Source organism: Colobus angolensis, unplaced genomic scaffold, assembly GCF_000951035.1.
Source record: "Colobus angolensis palliatus isolate OR3802 unplaced genomic scaffold, Cang.pa_1.0 Scaffold35, whole genome shotgun sequence".
Lineage (NCBI taxonomy): Eukaryota > Metazoa > Chordata > Mammalia > Primates > Cercopithecidae > Colobus > Colobus angolensis.
In genome coordinates this window covers 9,816,174-9,836,329 of record NW_012116821.1, presented here as the reverse complement: position 1 = coordinate 9,836,329, position 20,156 = coordinate 9,816,174, and the positions used below count along the sequence as shown (strand labels likewise).

Below are 20,156 nucleotides of genomic sequence, written 5' to 3'. Positions count from 1 at the left end.
TTATCAAAATATCAATGACATTCTTCACAGAAATTTTTTTAAATCCTAAAATTTGCATGGAACCCCAAAAGACCCTGAATAACCAAAAGAATATGTGCAGAAATAAAAAAGCAGGAGGCATCACCCTACCTGACTTCAAACCATACCACAAAGCTACAGTAACCAAAACAACATGGTACTGGTATAAAAACAGACACATAGACCAATGGAACAGAATAAAGAACCCAGAAATAAATCCACCTATTTATAGCCAACTGATTTACGACAAAGGTAATAAGAACTTATGTTGGGGAGATGATAATTTCTTCAATAAATGATGCTGGGAAAACTGGATATCCATATGCAGAAAAATGGAAACTAGATCCCCATCTCTCACCATATATAAAAACCCACTCAAAATGAATTAAAGACTTAAATATAAGACTTAAAACAAAACTATTAGAAGAAAGTATATGGGAATACAGGCAAAAATGATATAGGTAAGACTTCAAAAGCACAGGCAGCAAAAACATTAATAGGACTATATCAAACTAAAAAGCTCTGTACAGCAAATGAAACAACCAATGAAGAGACAACCTGTAGAATGGGAGAAAGTATATTCAAACTATACAACCAACAAGGGACTACTACCCAGAATATATAAGGAACTCAAAAAACTCAACAACAAAAAATTAGTAATCCAATTAAAAACGTGCAAAGGATCTGAACAGACATTTATCAAAAAGAGAAAAATGATCAAACATAGGGAAAAAAATGGTGTACATCACTAATAATCAGGAAAATGCAAATTAAAACCACAATGAGATCTCTCACCCTAGTTAGAATGGCTATTACCAAACAGACAAAAAGCAGGGCTTGCTTAGGCAGCAAATATACTAAAATTGGAATGACACAAAGATAAACATGGTCCCTGAGCAAGAATGACATGCAAATATGTGAAGTGTTCCATATAGAAAAAAGACTAAAAATAAATAAATATTGGAAAAGATGCAGAGAAAAGGGGACTCTTATACATCTTTGGTGGGAATGTAAATTAGTATAGCCAATATGGAAAACGGTATGAAGCTTTCTCTAAAAGTAAAACTACCCTAAGATCCAGCAATCCTACCACTGAGTATTTATCCAGAGGAAGGAGAATCACTAATATCAAAGAGGTATCTGCACTCCCATGTTTAATACAACACTGTTTGCAATAGCCAAGATATATAATCAACTTAAATGTTCACTAACAGATAAACAGATAAAGAAAATGTGGTACATATACACAATGTAATACTATTCAGCCATAAAAAAGAAAGAATGAAATTCTGTCATTCATGGCAACAGGGATGAGCCTGGAGGACATTATGTTAAGTGAAATAAGTCAGGCACAAGAAGATAAATACCACGTTTTCACTCAAGGGGGAACTAGACAAGGTTGAGGTAACAGAAGCAGAGTAGAACTGTGGTGTATCAGTCGCTGAGAAGGGTAGCAGGGAGGGAAGAACAGGGTGAGGTCTGTCAACAAATAGAAAATTACAGCTAGAGAGGAAGAATAAGTTCTAGTACTCTACAGCACTACAGGGTGAATATAATTAATAATAATTTATTGTATACTTTCAAAAAACTCAAAGAGAGGATTTTTAATGTTCCCAACACAAAGAAATCATCAATGTTTGACCTGAAGGATATGCTGATTGTTCTGATTTGATCATTACACATGGTATCCATGTACTGAAATATCACACTACACCCCACAAATGTGTATGATTATTACATATCAACTAATATTAAAAGGAAATAAATAAATGTGTATAACTTTTCTCCTGTTAATCTATTATCAGTTTATTTCAGCAGACTCAGTTATAGAACCTTCAGAAGGCAGAGGAAAAGTACCTTTTGCCCTGATAATTCAAACATAGCTTTAGTACTTCCTAAATGAGGGAGAAAAGTATTAAAAGTGCTTCACAAATACATCCAAAAATTAATTCCCCCAGAAATATTTCACCCTCTTACTCTTGTCCATTCTTATAGAAGTGTCGCTAGTCAAATTCTCATTTAAGTTCCTCACAATGTATTACCTGAACTCTCTAACTTTTCCTCTCACTATTTCCTGAATGGAACACTCCTCCTCTGAGACCCTGTTTCTCTCATTCTTCCCCCTACATTGCACACACACTGGCCCATTCCTCCAGATTCTAGAATGCTATAATTACTTGCTGAGGTCTCCCTTCCCTTGAAGGCCCAAGTCCCAGTTTTCCTCTACAATACCCTTGAAATAGCCTGGAACCTGTTATCTGTGCCACACATCCTACTTCCCAACCTATTCTGCAAGCTCGTAAGGTCAGAGACCTCATATTATGCCCTCCACTGGCCACAGTGCCCTGGATGTAGCAGATGCCTGATCAAAGTTTCTTGACTTTCAAAATCATCCATGGCCAGACACAGTAGCTTACGCCTATAATCCAGCACTTTGGGAGGCTGAGGCAGGAGGACTGTTTGAGTCCGGGAGTTGAAGATCAGCCTGGGCAACATCATGAGATCACATCTCTACAAAAAATAAATTATCTAGGTATGGTGGTGCTGAGGTGGAAGGATGGCTTGAGCCCAGGAGTTTGAGGCTGCAGTGAGCTATGATTGTGCCACTGTACTCTAGCCTGGGTGACACAGTGAGACCTCAACTCTAAAAAAAGAAAAAAGGAAATCATCCAATCACCATTATATCCTATAATCAAGGCAACAGTTGCTACTACCTCAAGTGAGGGGATCGCCTGGCTACTTGAAAGACTGTATTAAAGTTTCTTCCAGTAAAGAAAAGCTTGAAAATAATTTCTAATTCTCTCTGTGTGAATGCTGGATACTAAATATAATGGCTACTTCAGGATCCAGCTGCCAAATACATCTCCGACCTCATTAGTGTCAGTTCATCTCTTCCCCATAATTCTTGATCCAAAGACACTTCATTCCTTCAAATAAGAAAGCAAAACTGGGCCGGGCGCGGTGGCTCAAGCCTGTAATCCCAGCACTTTGGGAGGCCAAGACGGGCGGATCACGAGGTCAGGAGATCGAGACCACCCTGGCTAACCCGGTGAAACCCCGTTTCTACTAAAAAATACAAAAAAAAATAGCCGGGCAAGGTGGCGGGCGCCTGTAGTCCCAGCTATTGGGGAGGCTGAGGCAGGAGAATGGCGTGAATCTGGGAGGCGGAGCTTGCAGTGAGCCAAGATCCGGCCACTGCACTCCAGCCTGGGCGACAGAAGGAGACGCCGTCTCAAAAAAAAAAAAAGAAAGCAAAACTGTGTTTCACAGCTGGGCTTAGCAGGAGTGGTTCTGCAACAGCAGCTTCAGTTCCTTGTGCTGCCACCTGATGGCGATCCCAAGCCAAAAGCAGCAAGGAGCAGGCTCAATGAATGAAGTGCTGTTAGCTTATAAAGAAGCCCGAGGACTCCGCATTTTGTGCAGGTTCAACCATATATTTATTCAAAGTCCCCAAAAGGACAGTAGGTAAAATAAATTCTCCTTTTTTTGAGATGGAGTCTCGTTCTGTCAGCCAGGCTGGAGTGCAGTGGCACAATCTGGACTTACTGCAACCTCCGCCTCCCAGGTTCAAGTGATTCTCCTGACTCAGCCTCCCAAGTAGCTGGAACTACAGGTGCCCACCACCACACCTGGCTAATTTTTTGTGTGTGTGCTTAGTAGAGACGGGGTTTCACCATGTTGGCCAGGCTAATCTCAAACTCCTGACCTCAGGTGATCCACCCGCCTCAGCCTCCCAAAGTGCTAGGATTATAGGCGTGAGCCACCACACCTGGTGGCAAAATAAATTTTCATGCCAACAATAAGCCAGTTGGTCTTCTAAGGTCTGAAGTCTTGTGGCTGAACTAAATATTCTTGTTGTATTCGTCACAGCACGTTCAATGCAAAGGGAAGCTGCTGCTGTTGCTGACCTCCCAGTGGCCCGCAAAGGGAAGCTGCTGCTGTTGCTGACCTCCCAGTGGCCCTTCGCTTAAGTCCTATACAGTGGGAATACTTTTTACCTAGCTTGCTGTAAAGGCCACATTATATATTCGAATCTCATTGAAGGAGAAGCCTATCTGTGATAGTGAAGAAATGTGTGCTATATTTGTTGGTTTATATAAAGTGCACAGAAATACTCTACTTGAAAAAAGCACTGTTATTCAAAATTGCCAAAGTTTTTAATTGTATGCCTCCATTACTTCTTAAGTACACACACAGAGCCTCTTTGGAAGTCAGAGGGGATTGTACTAGTGACAGATATTTTTTAAATATGGGGAAAACATAAATAAGTATTATACTACTTAGGCATTCTTAAACCCTAAAATCTAACTTGCTCTGTCCTTTCTGCCTAATCTCCGAATTCTCCCGAAACATACATTAAGGCACTGAAGCAACGTTGGCTTCTTTCCCGTGACTGAGTCACTTTTTATTTGGCATTTGGGCACCTAAGTCCTCTACAATCACAGTTTTCAGTATTGTTATCTTATGAGGTAGGGCACCAACACCTTAGCTGCCTTACAAAAAAAAAAAAAAAACATGAAACATGCTACAAAACTTCATCTGAATAAGCGGAAAAATACAGCTACAAAACAAATCAACCAAAGGAGACCAAGATAGCCTAGATTTGTGTGTCCTCTTCTTCTAAGACTCTGTAATTGTGTGTGAATTAAATGTTTAGAAAGTTAAACACATTTTCCCAAGGAAACAAAGCTATATATATCTTGGTAAGGTGGCCAGGGTAAGCCATTTATGAAGGTTAGTTAACCCATAATCGATGAAGAACTTTATACACAGGATAACAATGGCTTTGTTATCTGAAGTGTATTCAGAATTTCAACCGGGGTACTGGGAATGTATCCCTCCAAATGGGATAGGCAGTGGGAACCATCCCAAATCACTGGTTCCTTCAATCATATGCAGAAGCAGATAGACGGAAGAAATGCATGTGATGGGCTGGGCGCAGTGGCTCACGCCTGTAATCCCAGCACTTTGGGAGGCCAAGGCAGGTGGATCACCTGAGGCCAGGTGTTCAAGACCAGCCTGGCCAACATGGTGAAACCTATCTCTACTAAAAATACAAAAATTAGCCAGGCGTGGTGGTGGCACCTGTAATCCCAGCTACTCAGGAGGCTGAGGCAGGAGAATTGTTTGAATCTGGGAGGCGGAGGTTGCAGTGAGCCGAGATCACACCACTGCACTCCAGCCTGGGCGACAGAACAAGACTCAGTCTTACAAAAAAAAAAAAAAGAAACGAAATGCTTGTGATGGGTGACAATAGAGTGTAAGACAGAGAGAAGTAGTGTGGTCAGAGAAGGATTTACCCATGGAGCCAACAAAGCTGAAGTCCTTCACTTACACAAGGTGCAGAGAGGAGCCCTAGCAATATATTTACATAGACATATGTTTTTGTAAAATTTGTAAAAGATATGCTAACCACAATCAGTTAAGATTGGTCTTTTTTCACTCTTACTAATTAGTCTTGCTTTCTCATCAGGTGATACTAGATCTGGCTAAAGGGAAGTTGATTGGAAATACACTTGTTTGGGGTTTAGTAGAAAATACTGATGTGGTTCAGTCACTTCTGTGTAGAGTTAAGTTATTCCTAGCTGTCTTAGTTTAAGAAATGCCTTCCAGGAATTTCTTTCTACTTCTCACTAAGTCAACTCACCTAAGCAACATGATATTTCCTTAAGGCTGTGTATCACTGCGCCCAGCACAGGGTCATGTGAGTAGTGAAGGAGAAAGTTAAACAAGGTTTGAAATGTACAAGGCCAGAAGCTAGTCTGTGGAAAATTCTTCCAATTAAAAAAATGTAAGAATTTACAAGACAACACTATATGGAAGAGGTTAACAACAAACTAGTTAATCATGATTGTCCATTAAAATGCAATAGTAGTTTAGGCTTATTCACTACACAAGAAAACGTGAAATGCCTTGAAATCTGTAAACCAAAAATAAAATTCTAAGGCCCCAGCCATCTGAATGGACTCTTCTTCTCGGCCAAGGACATTGCCTGAAAATCTAGTTCTGCTCATGATGCGAGAGGAGGTTGCAGGCCTCATTATACCCCTGCAGCATTAACATCAACACAGACCTTCAATCTGCTAGGAAATATTTACAGTCTATTCTCTCTAAAGCCAGCTACTTGGAGGCTTCATCTGCATGACAAAACCTAGGTCTCTACAACCCCTTATCTGAACCCAGACATTCCATTCTACTTATAATAAATCTTTCAACCAACTGCCAATCAGAAATTTTTAAACTCTACCTATCACCTGGAAGCCCACCCCTCAAGAGGTCTCACCCTTCAAGATCAGACCAATATAAATCTTATGTGTATTGATGGATGTACTGTCTTCCAAAAATATATAAAAGCAAGCTGTACCCTGACCACCTTGGGTGCATGCCATCCTGAGGCTGTGTCACAGGTGTGTCCTTAACCTTGGCAAAATAAGCTTTCTAAATTGACTGAGACCTGTCTCAGATATTTTGGGTTCACAAATCTTATAGCTCATCTATAAAAGGAACTTGGAAGTTACTGTTCCAAATTTGACAACAATCTTACATTTTACTTGACACGAACGATAATGAGTAGTGCTGTGGAAGGTGAGAGAGCAGGGTTTATGAACAATGTCAGGTTTTGGCTTAGGGTAAACCACAATTAACTGACATTAGGATTACAGAGGAAGAGTTAGGGTGGTAGTTGGTAAGGCTTGTTTTGCTCAAGTTGAGTTTGAGATATAAAGAGAACATCTAACTGGAATTCAGTAAGAGGCTAGAGTTAGAAATACAGATCTGCAAGTTACCAAACTATAAGGAGAAGCTGGGAGTAGATGAGATAACCTTGGGAAACAAAAAGGAAGAATAGAGTGGAACACTGGGAAAACAGCACATTTAAAGGGCTGGAGGAAGAAGTGGGGGGTTCTAAAAATGACAAGAAATGGTCAACAAAAAAAAAGAAAACTTAAAAGTCTTAATGTCCCTGAAACCATACAAAAAGTAAGTATTTAGGGAGCGGTCAACAATGCCAGATACTTCAGAGAAGTCAAATTAAAATAAAAACTGAAAAATGTCTTTGGGCTTGGCAACTTAAGTCACTTAAGTTAGCTACGACCCCAGTGAGGGCAGGTGCAACTGACAGACAAGGCTAGAAGCTAGATTACAGTCCACTGAAGAGTAAATGACTTCTAAACCTCACAAGATAGTTAACCCAGTCACTTAGAAAGCTATTGTGTAAAACACAAATTTCCAGGAGTGAGGTTTCTGCTATTCTTTTAAGTGCCCCCCCACCACTCAGGACTCCCTGGAAAATAGACCCTGAAGCAAAGGAAGATTCATTTCCATCACACTGACCAAGCCAGAGCCTCCACTCTCACTCTCCTTGCCTCCTCAACCCCACACTTTGTTTATGCAAGAAAACAGCAGGGGTTTCTTTCTACTTCCCCTTACCCCACTAACAATACAACCCAGTCAGGTGCAAATGAAAACTCAAAGTCCAAAAGGGTAATGGACTTGGGGAGTGGGAAGAAACAGGTGGTGGTGGGGTGAAGAAAAGGCCTTAGAATGCATTTGAAAGAAGAAGGCTGTCTTTTTTTTTTTTTTTTTTTCTGAGACGGAGTCTCGCTCTGTCACCCAGGCTGGAGTGCAGTGGCCGGATCTCAGCTCACTGCAAGCTCCGCCTCCCAGGTTCACACCATTCTCCTGCCTCAGCCTCCCAAGTAGCTGGGACTACAGGCGCCCGCCACCTCACCTGGCTAGTTTTTTGTATTTTTTAGTAGAGACGGGGTTTCACTGTGTTAGCCAGGATGGTCTCGATCTCCTGACCTCGTGATCCGCCCATCTCGGCCTCCCAAAGTGCTGGGATTACAGACTTGAGCCACCGCGCCCGGCCAGGCTGTCGTTTTAATATAAGCATATTGGTAGGGAGTAAACCCAATGTTTTTAAGTTTGGGCCTAATTCTATAATTCTATAACAGAATTAATTAGACACCTAATTTACACTTACATGACAAAACTTTACTGCCATAAAGCCTAATACCAAAAAAAAAAAAAAAAAGTATTCCTAAATTCACCTCATTGAGTTGCAAGTATACACAATTTAAAAGTGAAATTTATTTTGTGGAGGAGGAATAGTTCAATTCCTAACTCTGTTGCCCAGGCTGGAGTGCAGTGGCACGATCTGGGCTCACTGTAACCTCCACCTCCCAGGTTCAAGCGATCCTCCTGCCTCAGCCTCCTGAGTAGCTGGGACTACAGGTGTGAAACATCACACCAAACACCTTTCAATACTTCTGTCAAACAGAGTGAAGTACAAGTTTCCCAGCAAGACATGAATTTCAGGCAGAGCATGAAATATTCAAGTGTACCCATGACACTACCAATAAATAAAACCATCAAATCTTACCATATTCAAAAAACATCTGGTTGTAACAACTTTTTTTAAAAATTTCTACTTATTTGAGAGCCCTAAGTTATCTATGTGTTCCTACTGAACAAATCATGAAGAAACTACAGATGGACTGATAAAAAGGAAATAATTTTGACTTGATATTTTCTTTTTCTCTTTTTTTTTGTTTTGAGATGGAGTCTTGCTCTGTCAACAGGCTGGAGTACCGCAGTGGCACAGTCTCAGCTCACTACAACCTCCAACTCTGTGGTTCAAACGATTCTGCCTCAGCCTCCCAAGTAGCTTGAACTACAGGTGTGTGCCACCATATCTAGCTAATTTTTGTATTTTTAGTAGAGACGGGGTTTCACCATGTTGGCCAGGATGGTCTCTATCTCCTGACCTTGTGATCCACCCACCTTGGCCTCCCAAAGTGCTGCGATTACAGGTGTGAGCCATTGCTCCTGGCCTCACTTGACATTTTCTAACGATATCAGCGTGTGGACAAAATGACAGTATTACATGACATCAAGAATCAACTATCTCCTTGGTTCACTGACACTCAGCTGCTGCAGAAAACTACAGAACAAAGGGGGAAAAAGGTAAACATCATTTAACCCTTAGAAAGATTTTTCTTAATTTCAAATAAGCTGTTTGCTATAAAGAAATCCTACAAAATCTTCCAAGGTGCTGATAGGTGTTTTTGCCATTGTTAATTTTGGTTTTTCTTTAATTAACTGATTAGAAAAAAAAGACGATTCATCTTTGATAACAAACACCGACCTGCTTTGTGCAGACTAAGGCATGCCTTAATGTCAATAGCTAACAGAAAAGGAACAGTTATTGCTTAGCATATTGAAGCCAAAATATGCTCCATCAATCACAATGGATAGTCAAATGGAAAATCCACTTTGGACACTGGAACTTCTGACTTTAGGTACAATAAAATCTCATTACAGAATTTCTTCATTAAAAGTATTTTTACAGTATTTTAAGGTGCTCACATCTCTCATGTGATTCTCACAAATAAACAGTTAAAAGAGGTAGGCCATTATTATAACCCGTGTGTAGTAATTTCAGTAAACCAAAATTTCTGAGAGCAGCAAGTACCAAGTGCTATGGTCTGAATGTTTGTAATGTTTGTGTCCCACCAAAATTCATATGTTGAAATCCTAACCTCCAGGGTGATGGTATTAGGAGGTGGGGTGATTAGGTCATGCAAGCAGAACCCTCATGAATGGGATTCATCCTCTTATAAGAAAGAGAGACCCCAGGGATAGCCTCACCCCTTCCAGAATATGAGGACAAGCGAGAAAGCACTGTTAAAGAACAGAAAGTCGGTCCTCACCAGACACAAAATCTGATGTCACCTTGAGCTCAGGCTTCCCAGCCTCCACAACTGTAAGAAATAAATTTCTCTTGTTTCTAAGCCACCAGTTTATGGTATTTTGTCATCATAGCCTGAACGGACTAAGACAGCGAGGTCTCACTGTGCTCACTGAGTCACTCAGGACAAATGCATCCTACAGGTCACAACATGTGAATGCAGCAGAAGTTCATGATGTGAATTACTGAGACCCTTTACAGTGGGTTTCATTCTAGATTGGTTAACATGGGGCTAAATCAATGAACAGACGCAACTCAATATAACATATCATCACCTAATAAGGTCTAAAATTTTCCATTTCTCAAAGCTCTCCTCAAAACCTACACTGTCCTATACTCATAAACTCAGAGGAAACCACAAAGAGGCCATAAATAAATAGCATGTGGTCACCTGGTTAGTTAATGGCAGAATAAGACCCAGGGCTCCAACTTCCCAGTTCCAGGCCATTGTTGCTTAAACAGAAGATAACAGAGTACCAAAGAATTACCCACAAAGCCAACAATAAACTGAGGACTCACACCAATGTCTCTGAGAAGAGACAGATCTCTGCCTCTAAATTTTTAAATTTTTTCTTATCTTCTAGATTGTTTTTTACAGTATATTAAAAGTAGGCCCAGAGAGCCCTGAACCAGTAAAAGAAGTGAGAGCTCTCTAACAATAGTGCACATATAGTCATGCAGGCATAGAAAACCTAATGTTTTTAAGGGAAAAAACAAAACAATAAAACAATGCTGTTGCAGAGTCTACGATTACAATACAGGTCTAAAAATCTTCAATAAGGTTTTCGCAAGGTTATTAGCTAAGAGAAACCATTAGAAAAATCTATGTGGTCAAAACTAATTTAATTTAAACAAAGTGTTGATCAAAATGGCAACTTCAAGAAAGATAAGCCACAATAGCTTAAAAAGTAAACAGCATTGACCTTTAGAATAAATATTTACCTTGAATTCTAAGATAAAGGGCAGCACCTCATTAGATGAATAGCTTTCATAAGCTTTCAAAAACACAGCTATTAAACTTTCATTAAATTTAATGCTCTATCACCCAGCACATTAAATGTAAAGTGCAATGTTTCGTAACAACAGAACAGAATCACACAGACTTTAGTTATGTTACCAGCACAATCCTTAGTAATAAAAAAAAACCAGGTTATTTATTATAGTTTGACCTACAGCTCTTTCCTTCAATTGTTAAATGGTTCTTAGTGTGTAGTTTTCTCAACAAAAAACAAAATCATCATTTTTCTCTATGATGGCAACTTTCTAAAATACAAAGAACACCATAATCTCCTTGCTAACAATAGTAGCCACCATTTACTGAGTGCCTCCCATGTGCCATAAACTGTGTCACCAGTTTAATGTGCATTACCTCATTTAACCTTCAAAACAAAACTCATTAAAAAGTGAATGAGTGGGTCACCCAGCCGGAAAGCAACAGAATCCAGATACAAACTCAAGTACATCTGAGACATTTCTGGTCACCGTGTTGCTGCTAACCCAAATGAGCACACGCTCAAGGCACTGGGAAATCAGAATTCACCTAATGGATATTAGGCATTGAGACTGAGAGAACTTAAGAATATTCGATAGTTTTGCAGTCTCTTTATAGAAATATGCAAGTGTGAGAATAACTCCTGGGAGAGGTAGGGAAAAAACATTTTCACCTTGACATCATTCTTTAGAAACTGTATGGGATGATTCTTAACCTTTTTAGGAATTTGATAAAAAAAAAAAAAAAAAGATATGGATCTTCTTCCTAAAGAATCACATGTAAAATTTTGCATTATTTTAGAAGGTTCAGACACCTAAAGTCCATTCCATCCACATATCTCAGTTAAAAAATTTCCAACTGATTGGGCTGAAAATCTACAGAATGAAGCTAAGAAAATGCAAACTGACACAAATAGAGTGCTTTGGAAATTGTTTTCAAATGTTAGTACAGCTCTGTTCATGTAAATGATACTAAATTTCAAAGCTCTAACAAATCTACTGCAAGGAACTCACAGAAGGAAAGAAAAGAAGTTTAGATGCTGCCACTGACTGATACACTTACCGTTTTCCTGTGCAATTCTTGTCATTCAGGCCACCAACTTTGTTTATGGCAGACCAGGCTGTGAGAGCCACATATGGCAAAGAGGCAGCTTGAGTATGAGTGAGTGATTTGGGTTTGTGAGACACCTACATTTGAAGACAACAGTCAAAAATAAGCAATGACTTGCAAACCTCTGCACACAATTAAGCACATTTACCTTCACAGGAATCCAGCTGACCCTTGAACAACAGGGGTTTGAATTATGCAAGTCCACTTATATGTGGATTTCCTGCCTCTGCCACCTCTGAGACCAGCAAAACCAACCCCTCTTCTTCCTACTGTTCGTCTTTCTAGTAACATGAAGACAACAAGGATGAAAATCTTTATGATGATCCACTTAATGAATAGTAAGTATACTTTTCTTTATGATTTTCTTAATAACATTTTTCCTAGCTTCCTTTTTTGTAAGAATACAGTATATAATACACATAACATATTCTAGCTTCCTTTATTGTAAGAATACAGCATATAATATACATAACATATTCTAACTTCATTTATTATAAGAATACAGTATATAATATACATAACATATAAAATATGTGTTAGTTGAATTTTTTGAGACAGAGTCTTGCTCTGTCGCCCAGGCTGGAGTGCAGTGGTACAATCTCGGCTCACTGCAACCTCCGCCTCCCAGGTTTAAGCGATTCTCCTGCCTCAGTCTCCCAAGTAGCTGGGACTACAGGCAGCCCCCACCACGCCTGGCTAATTTTTGTATTTTTAGTAGAGACAGGGTTTCACCATATTGGCCAGGCTGGTCTCGAACTCCTGACCTTGTGATCCACCCACCTTGGCCTCCCAAAGTGCTGGGGTTACAGGCGTGAGCCACTGCACCCAGTCTTAGTTGGCTTTTTATGTTATTAGTAATGCTTCTGGGTAACAGTAGGCTATTAGCAGTTAAGTTTTAGGGGAGTCAAAAGATGTAGGTGCATTTTCTACCGCACAGGGGTAGGTGGACCAACTCCTGCATTGTTCAGGTGTCAACTGTATTTTCATAGATAAATCTATAAAATTATTCCAGTTCAGTGTTTATTGCATACCTTACTCCAAGATTATCCTTAATAAATATTGTATAGCTCTATCTGTTGCATACCTTGGAGTAGGGTATGCATATGCATACCCTACTCCAAGATTATCCTAATAAATATTGTATAGAATAGCTCTACCTGCCTCACAGATGTTCAATAATGTTATGTAGGCTACATTATCAGATATAACTACTTCATTGTTTATAAAAACTACTTTGTTGTTTATAACTACTTCATTGTTTATAAAAAGACCACATCAATATTCCCATTTGTCTTGAAGTAAATCCAAATAAACCTTGAACTCTCAAAAACACATCCTAATTAGTTTCTGAGATCAGCTGTTTCCTTTACTCTCATTTTCTGGAAAGGAAATCTTTCTAGATTTTCTCTAATCTCAGTAACAACCTTTTTCCCCTTCCTGCCCTCCCTTCTGTAGCCAATTTCCTCAATGTTAACCCCTTTCTCTCTATTCAATTTGTCGGTCTCCTGATTGCATTTGATTAGACTCCTGTTTTTAAAGTTATTCAAAACCGCTGGATATTTCCATGTCTCCATTCATGACTAATCCACCCCCTCTACTGCCTATATCTGCTTTCAACTGTTTATCTAGGGTAAAACCAAGCAACACAGCAGGGTTCTAGGTCTCATTCCAAATCCCTGCTCCATGAGAGAAAAACAGCTGTGTTAGCAGGCAGTGTTACTGAATGGCATCAAATACTTTTTTAATCTCTCAAAAATTTCTATATTATCTCTTTATAAACTGCCCCATGAAACATAAACTAGATCTGAAAAACACCAATTATTTCAGAGATATTTGCCAGTCTTTGTTTAAACTTTCTAATGCATTTCATTAGAGTTGGTAGGTTACCTCATTCCCACTGACTACAACAAACTCTGAAAGAGTGCCTTGTTTCCAAGGAGGAACTGCAGCCCAGACCTGAAACACACACACACAGACAGCTTCATTAGAAACACAAGTATTTTCTGACCAAAGCTAAGCATGAAGGTGTTCCCTAATATATACCCTGTGCTGTGAAAAACACAGAAGTCAGCACTACACCAAGCAGGAGTGTTATTTTCATGATATAAATGTATTACTTAGTATGATTCTGGATTTATCAAGTCAAACCACACTGGAAGCAGATGCCAGTATATCCTGCTGCATTTACTGACTACTTCGAGTGCCAATAAGACCATAATCTCTGGGGTTTGAGTCCTGGCTCCACCACTTATTAGTTAGGAGACCTCTTTAGAGCTTGGCTTCCTCATCTGTAAACTGGGCCTAACTTTCTCTACCTCAGAGGGACTAAATGACATATTTTATAAAAAGCAACCAGAACAGTGTCAGCTATGACTATGAACTATCATTTCTTGGTACAAAAGTTCAAAGCGACAAGTGATAGGTGATTATACCAAACAAACTATTTTAAAGCCATCTCATCCATAAGGTGAAAATTGTCATTTAAAGGCCCTTTCAAGGAAAAAAATACCCTAATCCTACATATTTTAAAGTCTTGCATTTCTTAAGTACTAAATTTAGAAAACACAAACTCAAGTACAGTCAACATATTTCGGAACTGTTTGTGAAAAAATGTAACAACAGAACCAAAAAAGTGACAGTTCTAGTCAAAGCTCAGTACTTTTGTTGAAAACAAGAAAACAGGTCAACAGCATAGAATATACTTCTGAAACAGAATGAAATTTGTACATTTAATAAAGGAATATGTGGGAGTTCAGTCAGGGTGGTGGGAAAAATTGTAAGAGGAAAAATTGTAAAGTTACAGGAAGTAGACGCAAACCTACTTGGAAGGCCGGGGGTGTTGCACAGCTTCAGTAAAAGATTTGGCTGAAAGCAGCCTAATCCTCTTTACCTTGAGTTGATAGCAATAGAGCAAATAACTAGGGAATGTGGGGCAGTTTATCTAAATAGTTTGCTTACTCACATGGTCCTAAGACCAACCTTTGATCTTTCATGGGTGCATGATTGCTCCCTACTGGACGGTTGGCAATGTTAATTACCCTATAATGGTGTTTACTCAAGACCTTCATCATTTAATCTGCACTAAATAAATGTGAACTTCCTCAGTTTATGGGGTGGACGCTGCAGATTCAGGGAGCAGAGGCCTCTTAGCCGCACTGACAGGCAAAATATCTGTGTCAGTGTACATCTCTCATCCATCGCTGGATCAGGGTCTATGGGTTGGACCCCTGCAGGAATAGTGGCATTCCCCAACTCACCTCATCTCCAGGCTTGAAGTATTTCACATCAAGCCCACATTCCATCACCACGCCAGAGACATCCCGACCCAGAGTCAGAGGAAATTCTTCTCCTTTGATTTTCATGTGTAAAGGATCACGCTTCATATTTAAAGCTTTAGCTCCATAACCACCTGTAAAATAAAAATACAATTTATCTGTTTCCTCCAAATGTAAGTATGAAATGCTTTTAAAACTACTACAGGGTTATAGTCCAGTACAATTTTAGGTCTTTAAGATGTAGATTATAAATCATTCTATTACAAAGACACATGCAAGTATATGTTCACTGCAATAGTTTTCACAATAGCAAAGACATGGAATCAACCTAACTGCCCAACAATGATAGACTGCCTTAAAAAACTGTGGTACATACACACCACGGAATACTATGCAGTCACAAAAAGGAACAAGATCATGTTCTTTCCAGGGACATGGTTGGAACTGGAGGCCACTATCCTTAGCAAACTAACACAGGAACAGAAAACCAAATACCACGTTTTCACTTATAAGTGGGAGCTAAATGATGAGAACACATGGACACGTACAGGAGAACACTGGGGTTTTTCAGAGGGTGGAGGGTGGGAAGAGGAGGAGGATTAAGAAAAATAACTAGTGGGTATGAGGCTTAATACTTGGGAGATGAAATAATCTGTACAACAAACCCCCATGACACAAGCTTACCTATGTAACAAACCTGCACTTGTACCCATGAACTTAAAAGCTTTTTTAAAAAGTAATCAACCTTATAATTTTTTGCCAATACGTGGGAAAGCATAAAAAGATGGATTTATTTTCTTTAAAAAAAAATTTACTTGGAAAGTGATAATCACTTATTAAACTAAAGCCACCATTGTTCAAAATATTTTTGAAATTCAAATTTTGAAATTGTCTTCAGAACTTTTAGTATTATCTTTTATACAGTTTTGCTTTGTTCTTTGAAGAGTATGTCTTTATTAACGTATTCATTCAGGAACTTTTTTTTCCTTTTTTTTTTTTTTTAAGAGATGGAGTCTAGCTCTGTCACCCAGGCTGGAGTGCAGTGGGGTGATCTCAGCTCACTGCAAGCTCCATCTCCCGGGTTCACGCCATTCTCCTGCCTCAGCTTCCTGAGTAGCTGGGACTACATGTGCCCGTCACCACACCCAGTTATCCTTTTTGTATTTTTAGTAGCGACGGGGTTTCATCGTGTTAGCCAGTATGGTCTCAATCTCCTGACCTTGTGATCCACCTGCCTCAGCCTCCCAAAGTGCTGGGATTACAGGCGCAAGCCACAGCGCCCGGTCTATGAACTTTTTAAACAACAAAATATTTAGTGCCAGGTCTGGTGAAGATAAACGTTTAAACTGTTTGAACTTAATAAATAAATTAGGCAAGAATATAAAGTATTTGATGCTGACAATAGTTTATGAGTAATGATCCCCACATCCTTAAAAATATTTCCAGAACAACATCTTTGAAATAAATTGGAATAAATTCCTGAGTGAAGAAAAGCCACTTGGCTGCATCTGTTCTGACGTGTAAAATCAATTGTTTTATTATACATCTTTTTATTTATTTATTTAATTTTTTTGAGACAGGGTCTTGCTCTGTTGTCAGGCTGGAGTGTAGTCACGCAATCTCGGCTCATTGCAACCTCTGCCTCCCGGGTTCAAGTGATTCTCCTGCCTCAGCCTCCCAAGTAGCTGGGATTACAGGCACACACCACAGCCAGCTAATTTTTGTATTTTTAGTAGAGACAGCATTTCACCATTTTGGCCAGGATAGTCTCAATCTCCTGACCTCACGATCCGCCCACCTTGGCCTCCCAGAGTGCTGGGAGTATAGGGAGCCAGCACGCCTGGCCTATTTTATTTATTTTTTTAAGAGATGAAGCTTCACTCTGTTGCCCAAGTGCAGTGATGTGATCTTGGCTCACTGCAACCTCCACTTCCTGGGTTCAAGCCATTCTCATGCCTCAGCCTCTGGAGTAGCTGGGATTACAGGTGTGTGCCACAACGTCTGGCTAATTGTTGTAGAAACAGGGATTCATCATGTTGGCCAGGCTGGTCTCAAACTCCTGGGCTCAAGCGATCCACCCACCTTGGCCTCCCAAAGTGTTGGGATTACAGGCATAAGCCACCGCACCTGGCCCATATCTTTTTATTTTTAAGAATATTAAAGGCCAGGTGCGGTGGCTCACACCTGTAATCCCAGGACTTTGGGAGACCAAGGTGGGAGGATTGCTTGAGTTCAGGAGTTCAAAACCAGCCTGGGTAATATAGCAAGGCCTCGTCTCTACTAAAACTTTGAAAAATTAGCCAGGCATAGTGGTACATGCCTGTAGTCCCAGCTACTCAGGAGGCTGAGGCAGGAGGATTGCTTGAGCCAAGGAGTTTGAGACTGCAGTGAGCCATGGTCACACCACTGCACTCCAGCCTGGGTGACAAAGCAAAGCTCTGTCTCAAAAAAAAAAAAGAAGAAGAAGAAGAAGAAGAATATTTACATAAATATCAGCTAAATAAAACTGAAAACATTCTTTTAATTACAATTTTTTTTGTTCCAGTAAATTTGCTACTGTATAATAATCCAGAGTAATTTATTACATGGCTTCCACATATAACATGACTTTTCTCAGACTCAAAAGTATCTGCTATTCTCTCTTCTGCTTGACATTTTTCTGAGAACATGTCTGCCATGTGAGGCTCTCCATGATAGGCACCCTGCCTACCTCTCCAGGGTCATGTACCGCTCACTCCCTGCCTCACAACGCATGCTTAAGTCACTAACCCGTTCTGTACATCTCCCCTTGCCCTGCACACACTCCTATGGGCAATCCATTAGATCTTAGGAATGAGGAGAAAGCAGCAAAGGAGACTAAGGAGGCAGTTTAAAGACGTTCAATGCTGCTGACAGGAGAGACAGGTTTTCAAATAAGGTCCAAAACTGCTAAGAGACTTTAAAACAAACAAACAAACAAACAAGCCTGGATCTAACAATATACAGACCTTTGATAACCCTGCCAGGAGCAGCTGCTGTGTAATGTGCTCTTGAGAGAATGGGAAATAAGGGACTGGAGACCATGAGAAGACTGAACTCTGTTTAAAATAGTTTTGTTGTAAGGGGAGCAGAGAAATGGAACAGTAGCTCGAAGTGGCAACTAGGATGGACAGAGGACTTTTGAGTGGCTTTTTTTCCTTCTTCTTAAGAAAGGAGAAATAATAGCAAGTCTGTATGCTAATGGGGATGATCCAGTAGAAAAGAAAAGATTGAGGATGCAGGAGATAACTGCTGGAATGATATCCCAGAGTAGGTGAGAGGGGATGGGATTAGAAACACAAGCTGAGGGCTGGCCTTCTGTGAAAGCAGTGACAGCCGATCCATATAGCAGGAGGGAAGGTAGAAGATATGGAGAGAGATGCTGACAGGCGGGTAGCTTGCATGAGTTGTGTTTCTAATAAAAAAATCAAGACACATGGGATCAAGTGTTTGAAAGGTGGGAAAGTCCCAGAAAATCTAAGCTGATGGCCATTATACCAACATTACACATTTGCCATCTGGCTAGTTAGGATTATACTCTGTCAGGGGAAAAAAAGAAAAAAAAACTTCACCTGTAATACTCACAAAAGTCACGTGCTTCACTTTTCCTGTCTTACAATCCTTTTCCACTGCTAAAGATAATTAAACAATTCTTCACCAAAACCTCTATGTGGTTTGAACAACAGAAGTGGACATTTAGCCATGTCAAACTTTAGCTGCTGTTTAAGAGCTGCAGAAAGGTTTCAGTCCTCTTTGAGGTACAGAGACTGCAGCTCAAGGTTGTTTCTAGTTTTCTTGGTCCCCTGATATGCTAATGCATCAACTGACTAGCCTTGGCTCACTGGTACTATCTAACAAGACCCTGAACCCAGAATGTAGTCAGCTGGCAGTTAGTAATTGAGAACCTGTTTGGTGACACGGATGACTGAATGGGGCCCTTAAGTGTTCCATTCCATTGACAGGGGTTGCCACCTTGACTTGTTCAGAGAGTTGGGCCAATTTGAAAAATCCTAAATCAGTCATCAGTTTAAAGACGTTAATCCCATCTAAAGACACCAAACTTTGTTGGTATGATGCTGTTGGCTGCATTTTTTCCCCACGTAAAAATTCTTCATTTCTTTAGCCATTTCTATGATTTATTATTTTATGTCCAACAGTAGTGGCCATCTCCAGAAAAACAGCCAGCCTTCATCTCTCAAATAAAATAGACATGTCTCTTGCTTTCTTGTCAAGGGAAATAACTGCTTCCTACAGTTTACAATCTTCTACTCATTATTTTATTTCCCCAAGCTACCGTTTCAGATATCTTCTGCAACGACAATAACATATCCTCAAATGGAAGGAGAAAAAAAAAAAAGATGGTAACTTGCGAATAATATTACCCAATCAAGTCACAAAAAACTAAGATATTTCAAGAATACTATATAAAAGTGAAATGTTTTACAGTGTTAGATTATTAAACAGCAGCCAAGAAAAGTCTAGATACAGCCATTCTGTTTAAATGAAAATATACACGGCATGAATTACGCATGTGCATTTAAAGAAATAAAAAGCTAACAGATCTAAATGAAGACAAAATGTAAAAATTACTCATGGATAAAATACTAATTTAAGTTTGTTATCTTAAGTCAGAACAAAAAGATAAAAAGGCATAGAAATATTGGCTGAATGACAACTGCATATGTGAAGCACTGAAACAGGTTGACAAAGCATGAGATCTATCTTGAAAGAACTTACAATCAAAGGAAAAAACATGCTGATCATTGAGTAAAACTTACCACTAAAAGACATATCTTATAAAAAACTGAATTCTCTTCAAGCTTAATGTAAAAAGAATAAAGGAAAACGGCATGCTCAACTGGTAGTAGCAATTATTACTTCAAAACAAAGAATACAGATGTAGATTTCATGAGACAATCACAGTAAAGTCAATTCAATTCATTATTTTTATTTATTTTTTCTTTTGAGACGGAGTCTCACTCTATCGCCAGGC

At 39.6% G+C, this 20,156-nt stretch overlaps 1 protein-coding gene across 2 annotated transcripts in view; it reads right to left on the bottom strand.

The window, feature by feature from the left end:
• Positions 1–20,156, bottom strand: part of RTN4IP1 (reticulon 4 interacting protein 1) — a 56,915-nt gene that overhangs the window by 34,033 nt on the left and 2,726 nt on the right. For both annotated transcript variants that reach the window (XM_011952855.1, XM_011952854.1), the window contains exons 2-4: positions 15,128–15,279; positions 13,758–13,826; positions 11,823–11,947 (exon numbers count right to left, since the gene is read on the bottom strand). In XM_011952855.1, the coding sequence (XP_011808245.1) occupies positions 11,823–11,947; positions 13,758–13,826; positions 15,128–15,253 (320 nt within the window). In that variant the 5' untranslated portion in view covers positions 15,254–15,279. The remainder of the gene's footprint in view (positions 1–11,822; positions 11,948–13,757; positions 13,827–15,127; positions 15,280–20,156) is intronic.